General features: G+C 37.2%; 1 protein-coding gene across 1 annotated transcript in view; it reads left to right on the top strand.

Annotated features, from left to right (window-relative positions):
• Window positions 1–619: 619 nt before the first annotated feature.
• The window catches only part of LOC113226282 (tyrosine-protein kinase Abl-like), a 28,049-nt gene continuing 20,068 nt past the window's right edge, over window positions 620–8,600 (top strand). Inside the window, exons 1-3 of the mRNA XM_026458853.1 lie at window positions 620–985; window positions 3,309–3,441; window positions 4,002–4,114. Coding sequence (XP_026314638.1) covers window positions 859–985; window positions 3,309–3,441; window positions 4,002–4,114 — 373 coding nt within the window. The 5' untranslated portion in view covers window positions 620–858. The remainder of the gene's footprint in view (window positions 986–3,308; window positions 3,442–4,001; window positions 4,115–8,600) is intronic.

An 8,600-nucleotide genomic window follows, 5' to 3' on the forward strand; every position in this document is an offset into this window, starting at 1 on the left:
CGGGGAGAAGGCGAAGGCAGTTCGCTGCTCGCCTGATCCCCTAGTGATCCCTCCGTTGGCGCGGGAGCCCTGGCGCAAGCTAGGGCGGCCGGGCGGCGTCGTGGTGAATGTTCACCAATCCCACGGCGCCGACTCAACCGGCGAGAGGGAAACCAAGGGGGGTTTTAGTGGGGTAGTCCCTCGAGTCTGGAGGGAGAGTCCCCACATAATCCCTGAGTCTCCCTGGGCTCAGAGGTATCCATAAAGATTTCCCCCCGTCAAAAAAAAAAAAAGGCTCCCACTTCACGTGGTCACTCTTCACGTGGCGATCGATAGGACAAGATAAGATATCTACGATGATATTATGATATTTTTGTTACTACTTCGGTTATTTTTATTTTCTTATTTTCGGTTATTTTTATTTTTTAACTAAAAATTATTAGGTTGATTTCGTAACTCTATTCACGCAAAAGTAAACGTAGAAGTATAGATTTAGAGAAAGCTAAAGTCCCTTTGTTTATAATAACGCACTTATTAATATTATCCTGGCAAATGGCACTGCGGCAAGCCAACAAGCAGTATCGACGTCAGAAAAAATTAAACAAACATGTCCGTCTGTCAGGTGCATGTTTAATGGCCGCTGGTGTCTTAAATTCTCTGACTTGTCTGTCTATGTTCTGGTGATGCTAAGTTTGTTAGGCGTAGACCGGTTAGGATGCGTGCGGTGTGATAAATTTGTTACATTTGTGTGTAATCGCACCGTTAACCTAGCGATTAAGTGCGGTACGGTCGTGGGTAGATAGGCTGAGCATGGAGACTGTGCGGCGAGGAGCCCAGTAGGGGGTGCAGGCGCCCGGATCGTGGGCCGTTCTAGCGGCTATGGGCGCGCAGCAGGCGAAGGAGCGCGGGGCGCCAAGTGGTGCGTCTGTACGCGCAGCTCGCGGCAAGCCACGGGTGCCTAAAGACCCTCGCGCGCTCGGCTCCAACATCTTCACTGAACATAGCGGTTAGTATCTGACAGCCAGCTCCCCGTCATCACCAGGCGCATGTAGCTACTTACATATTATGCAACTTTTAGTCGCGAGGAAGTCGCCGATACTGAAGGCTTGAACAAAGAAGCTCGCAACGTAATAATGCTTTGAGTGCCCATTGTTTCTGTATTGTTTTCACTCGATAACCATAGCAGGCCTGTTATTATAATTATGTATCCATATACATTCTGCATAGATCAATATATTTTCAATTAGCACCTGCAGTTTGCAAGTGCAGGATAGGGTTAAGCCTACTTAGAATAGGGTACTCCAATAATAGATGAATCCGGAAAGGGGTGGCAAAGAGTGCATGGTTTTAGCTTGCACACCTCTATATAAATTTGTCTTATTTGATACACCTTACTTTATTTCCCTAAATTACCTTACTTCTACGTACAGAAATATTTGTTAATGCGAATGCTGACTATTAAGGTAATGTGTACATGTATTACATCTTTGTAAACCATATTCAAGTGATTAAATTCCAATAGCTGCAGCTTAGACCACATCTATGAGTATCCTGAATTATTCAACAACAGTGACAAATAGATTTGACATGTAGACATAATTTTTGCTGTGCGAGTTTCCTACTGTAGTAACAGCTGTGTAGCACTTGCGAAAATAGCTCTTATGTGAATGTATTTTTTATATTTTTATATTAAATTTTTTGCATTATCGTTCCATACATAAAACAATCAACAAATACCATCATCAGTTGACGACGGTGACTCGTAAGTCTTGTACCATAGTTATGGTACAAGACTTACGAGATAGATTTGCTGGAGTACTATATTTACCTTTAACAACACACATTATGTGAATATTTACAAGTGCTTACTCAACTTGTGCAAGGAAATGTGCAGTGAAGCTGGAACTCAGAAGGTCTTTATTCCACTACAAGTTAACTAGTGTGACAGATATTTTGAGTATAAATGTCATTATCATTTCATAGATGATACTGAAAGGACCCACTTTGAGCAAGTGACGAAACCTTGAAAAGTATTTTGTTAATAGCAACATCCTTATTTCCTTCTCCATTTGTAATTAGTCTTTTTCACTAGATAGATCCCATATATGGGGATTGTGTGTCAATTACCATACATGTGATTGACACAGTCATGTATAAGAATTCATCAGTAACATATAACAAGAAAAATTGAAAACATAATGTACTTATCAACTTGCCTTATCACCAACTGCGACTTCTGCCAGGTATCAAAATAGCGGCTGCCACTGCTCATAGCGTGTAAATGTCTTTTTTTTAAATCTAGATTTAAGAGTCCTGACACATTTGGGCGTTTATGTTGGCCTCAATGTATGTATACATATAAATAACTATCCTGCTTTATCTGTCACTATTCCCATGAGAGGTATTGCTCCTCATCACAAAGCAAAACCTCACATAGGAGTATAGAGCTTCAGCACTCTGTGTCAATGGGTTGCTCAGTATTGAATTTAGTTCTCCTACCTGATCAACATCCTTTAATTGATATTGGGCCAGTCATCCCATGTGTCAATCACATTCTATTAAATTAAATGTCTTCCAACTTGTTACAGAAATGGTATTGAGGGGATTCTGCTTTTCTCATGAGATAGTAAAATTTATTTAATGGAATGTGACCAGAGTGCAGTACAAAAATTGGATAGTTTTTGTACCATATACCCCTTGTCACAGATCATAGCTCATAGCCCATTGATCCATATTTAAAACTTGAAAGTTTTGGTAAATTTATTATTATGTTTTGTAAAAATTCTATGAACAAAAGTTGTTGTTTATGATGTTTGTAATATAGTCCTGTGTTGTTGTTAGTATTTTACAAATAACACTGTATATATGTACAATGATATTGGATAATTAAATATATCACCAACTATTTATCATAATAAAAAAAAACTTCAAACTATCAAAGATGAAAGCACTTCATAAGAGAGAATAGTACTATAGTCTCAATTGATCTGTCCCTTGAATGAAGTGTAGGATGAAGCATCATACTTAGTGAAAATGAATTTAATAATGAAATGGTTTATAAATTAATTATAACACCTTTGTATTATTTTGTTATTTGAAATTTTTTCAACCATTTATTTAATGTGCATTCTGTGCAATAGTGTGGCACAACCACCTAGTAAGATATTATGCAATCTGTAGCTTGTCACTGTATAATGAAGTACAAGAAATAACAAAGAAACTGAAAGATAAGTACTTCCAATTAATCAGAAACAGTAAGGAAGCATCTTTACACAAGAGACAGTATTTATGAGGACTATGGATAGGTAATGGTATTTGGTATCTTGCAGAGGCCCTGCTACAGAGCCGGCCCCTGCCACACATCCCGGATCTACCGGATGGCGGTGGCAGCAGCAGCGGCGACGGCACCGCACACTTACACGGTGTACCACCTGCTCCACAACCTATAGATTCTGCTAACAGGCAAGTATTCTATTGTCGGCATTAACGTTTTCAGAATCAAAAACCCACTTCGCAAGTCTAAGTGCAAGACAACTACTCGCGTCAAAGTCTTGTACATACGTACTTTGCTGGATTTAAATGTAACATTCATGCATTTAATGAAGTGCAGAGATCTATTTTCATGAAAAGCTTTGAAAATACTTGGCAATCAATTGTTATTTGGTAGCCTACCTCAATGTTTATTACACTCATCAAAAGCGTGTAGGGAGCAAAAGAGCAAAAAAAAAAGTGTTTTTTAAAATATTTGATTATCCTATTAAAATTAAAATATCTATATAAGTTTGTTAAATTATTAAACATGCTCGAGCCCTATGCACTTTTGATGTGTGTATTTTCAAAATGGTCTGTTTAAAAAATATAACTCTATACCTATAAATAGAACTTGATGTTTCAAATTATTTATAGATACATCTTCTAAGTTCATCATATGCAAATCATGAGGTCGAACAACAAAGATTAGATACATTTTTGTATAGTTGAAGTGTGCGTATGCTAATATGGTGTGTTATTGGGCTTTACAGGTGGACCTCAAAAGAAAATTTGCTTGCACACGCTGAGGAAGATGATCCTCAACTATTCGTTGCGTTGTACGATTTCGCAGCCGGCGGCGACAACCAGCTGAGCCTCAAGAAAGGTGGGTTTCAACTTTATACAGATAATTAATTTCCATATATTATTAATTGTACTATTACAGTACTGTTAGTTGCTGTTCCTATTTGCCGACTTGAGAGATAGGGAGTTCCGGCAGGACCAGGGTACTGCAGGCGTCCAGACCAATCCCTTCGCCAGTGATACCTTCACGGACGTCTCTGGTGGACCTCGACTTGGGCATGGACTCGCCGGGTGGGCATTAAGTCGGAAACTATGTCCGGACATTGTAACAGGACACTGCGACCGGCATCTCTGGCACTAGCCCGGAGAGCTAGCACAAATTATAGTACCCTTCCCGTATTACCAAGAAGATGATAGGGAGGGTCACATAAACATAACCTATGTAGAAAGATATGGGACTGTACCTTTAATTACGCAATGCGCAAGGGGAAGTGAGCCAGCCAGCAGTTCCGGGACCTATCTGGACAACAGGGAAGGCACTGTATGTGCATGCTGGGCAGCTCACCCAATGCACTAACCTTTTGACAACCAGATGAAGTTTGTGCAAAAGGGCTAATCAGTCAAGTCTAGAACCCAGTCAGGACTTGACTAATAAGGACCTTGTGAAGGCTCAGATTATAGTGCCCTTCCCATATAACGAAGAGGTTGATGGGGAAGGTCACTAAAACAAGACTTATATAGGAAGATATGGGACTGTACCTGATAGAGACGATATGGAAAGCACCCAGTTTGAGCGGATGACCAAACTTGAAAAATTTTGTTAGTGGCAACATCCTTATTTGGTGCTCTTCTATGTAATCAGTCTTTTTCACTAGTAGTAAGATAGATTCTACCATACTAGCTATTGATGATGGACTCATGCATCTGCCCCGGTAACGTGACTGGGGCGTCTGTCCAGCGCGCAGCTAGCGCATCTTAGTGGCGATCTAGACTAAGTCCAAATGTGAAAGGATGCGCGGAGCACGCGAGTTGCCCTTTCTGTTGGAAGCTATGGTCGGTACTAGCTGGTCCAGCTAAGCCACTGGGCACTGTCCAGTGCGACTGCTATCTCAGTTGTAGTCTAAAAGGGATAAAGCTGGATATCCTCCGATCCCTTCAGCCGCATAGGAATTATGGAATGGAGAGATGCTACGGCGTCGGGACGTGAGCGTGCCGCCAGCTCCACTATCAAAGTGGAAATTTGGTAGCTGACTTTAGAGTCAACGGCGTAGCAGTGGCAACCGGTTGTTGCACAATAGACAACGGGAGGTGAGCGAGCCAACAGCTCCGGACAATAGGGAGGGTGCCTTTTAAGAACTAGATGAAGTTTGTGTCGAATGAAACGGGCTGATCGGGGTCGGGACTTGAATTTTAAGGTTCCTTTGCAGGCTTATTTGCATAGGTGCCGTATAGTTAATAGATAGTGCCCATCTGTATAACCGAGAGGACGATTAGGAGGGGCACTATAAACAAAACTTAAGTAGCAAGATAAAGGAATGTATGTGATAGAGGCTCTTTCTGAAAGTAATCACAATTGCAAGCAAGGATGACCGCCATGTATGGGATATATCTCTTTATATTTTATTTATGGGGCTCATAAGCGTTTCAAAGGATTTAGCTTAGTTATCCTGAGTAATTGATAATAATAGTAAGTTATTTTCCAGTAAAGAATTAACTGGCTCAGTTATGTATAGCAAGTAGTTTTTGTTTTGCTTTAGTCACTCCTTCATTATTCATTTACCGTTATGTGTAATCGCAAATTAGAGCCTAAATTATATTTGTTTCCATGTGGCATTATCTTATCATTTCATAAGTCTTGTGCAGTTTGTATCTTCACACGTTTGTATAAGATATGATACTATTATTGGTAGTTCGTATTATATTATATTATTATTTAACACCTTGCAATATTTTGCATAATTATGTATAAAGACATCACTAATCATTTTCATTTTAATTCTATTAACATACTAGCTGTGCCTGCGATTTTGTTTTCTTTTTATTATGTCAGCATATGCGGCATCATATGCGGACATTTGACCTCCATTATATTTTATGTGAAATATATATGTGAAACTATTGATTGCAAGAACCATAGAGCCAAAACAGATGAAATTACTAAGTAAAGGTAGGTCAAATTAAAACAGGCTGACATTTACAAAAATGGCGCTAGCGATAGATAAGACTGCGTTCGTCAAAAAGATTTAATTTATAATAAAAATTTTGTATAAAATAAATTATACTGGCTAGACGTTTTTTTCCTAGAAGTGAACTTTAAAACCTCGGTAAAGACAATAAATAACAGTACTATATAGTTTGTTCGCGGTCTACAGGTTAGACCACGATTAGACAGTAATTACATCGGCGTTATTTTTTTTGTGAATTTATTTATATAATTTTTCATTATTGAAAATTTATCTTCTTTATGTTAATGATAATATTATATGTAAATTAATCAGAGAAGGCTCAGTGTACCGATTTGCTGACGACACCTGCATCGTGTCGGCTAACTCAGATCTGAATGCGGCTGAACGCCAAGCTCTGTACGTTTTCAATTTATTGTGTAAATGGGCAAACGATGTTGGACTTGTTAATGCACGAAAAACTAAGGCACTCATATACACTTCCCACAATAACATCTCGTACCTACCATCTATCGTCGCCAAATCTTTCTATACTGCGTCCCAAACTACCATATAGCACTTTAAGAACATTATATTTGTCATTAGCGTATAGCATAATTGGTTATGGTATGAGTAGTTATGGGAGAACATTTAAAACGCATATACAAATTATTTACAAATTACAACTAAAATAGCTACATGTAATTGTTCCAAGAAATATTCAAAACAAATTTGTAGATAATGAAATTCAACTATTTCAATACTGTAATACATATATTAACTGTATGGAACAAACTAAACACTGCCCTATTAAAAGATGAATATCATAACTTGAAAATAACATGAACTCATTATCTGGGCGCACTGTGTAGAACTAAATCGTGCATTTCTTATCCAGAAAAAGTGTGTCAGAGCTATATGTAGAGTAGGCCTGCTTGAGTCTTGTAGACCGCTTTTTAAAAAGCTAAGAGTTCTAACGCTTCCAGCTATGCACGTATTTGAAGTATGGATGTTTGTTAGAAAAAACTTGGCTCTATTTACTAGGAAACGTGAAGTATGTACATTTTTAACTAGACGTCCCAACCACGTTGCTGAACCCTCCCATAACACTAGTTGCTTTTCTAGGAATTCCTATAATATTTCCATAAAGATATATAATGTTTTGCCTGTAGCGATCGCAGACTTACCCTTAAACATATTTAAAAAGAAATAATTTGACTTGTTATGTGATCTGTGTATATATGATATCAAAGATTATTTAAAATGAAAAGAAATTGACACAACCTCGTTTATAAGAATAACTGCTTCAATGTATTTATAAGATTTTTTAAATAATTTATCTAATGTAATTAAATCACTGCAAGGACTTACTTTTAAATCACAATTGAATAAATGGCTTTTGACACTTATTTATTAATTCGAAATGCCAATTGATTTGTAATTGTAGAGACAAATGTGAAATACCATTAACATTTGCACACTCAAGATCTGTATAAATACTGTATTCTGGCAAATGAACGTATTCAAACTTCACAAAGATTACCATCGTCACACTACAAAAAAAATTCATTGTGGAACAAGAAATTAGAAATATTTGTTACCTGCATTAATGAACAACATTAGTGAGGAACTTATATGTAATTATCAAAACAAAAAACACTATAAATCACATACATCATCAATCACAATATGTTAGGAAACATTTATTGAAAACTGAAGGTATAAAGTTGATTTTGTAAATTGCTTAATTGCTATTATATGCGTTTTTGTACCTGTCTTGACTTAATTAATATAGATTTTAAGATTTTTGCTTCATTATATTATACTTTTACTTAAATTGAACTGAACTCCTTCGCCGCGGATAAAGCCCGAAGGGCTATTGTGAGCGAAGCTTGTAATTAGTAAATAAGTATTTTTTCTGTATTTTGGTTAATAAACTAAAAAAAATCTTGATTGAGACCAAATTGTGCTGAACAGGGATACTCACAGACCAAATGATAATTCATGAAATTCTCAACATAACAGAATTATTCTAATAATGCTTAATAATAACATATTCTACATAATAAGTGCACTTAAATGTAATCTTATAAAATGTTTAATTAATTTTTATCATTAAAAATGTTATTGTGGCTTAAATATAAATCCTAGCTAACTAGGTGTGGCTGACTTTTTTGTAGATCTCCTAATAACTAATATTTTTGTAGTAATATTTACGTTTACTCAACTGATTGGGTAGCGCACGCAATTCGTTTCGACATACATGTGGTCGCTTCATTTCTCTCGCGCACGAGACATGTTTGCAAATTGACATACATATTATATTTTTATTTGCCAACCGATTTAAATGAAAGAAACACTAAATAATAGGGGTTAAAGTATGAAATTGCCGATTTGTACTGAAAA

Source organism: Hyposmocoma kahamanoa, unplaced genomic scaffold (genome assembly GCF_003589595.1).
Source record: "Hyposmocoma kahamanoa isolate Upper Pololo Valley unplaced genomic scaffold, ASM358959v1 100021, whole genome shotgun sequence".
NCBI classification, from domain to species: Eukaryota; Metazoa; Arthropoda; class Insecta; order Lepidoptera; family Cosmopterigidae; genus Hyposmocoma; species Hyposmocoma kahamanoa.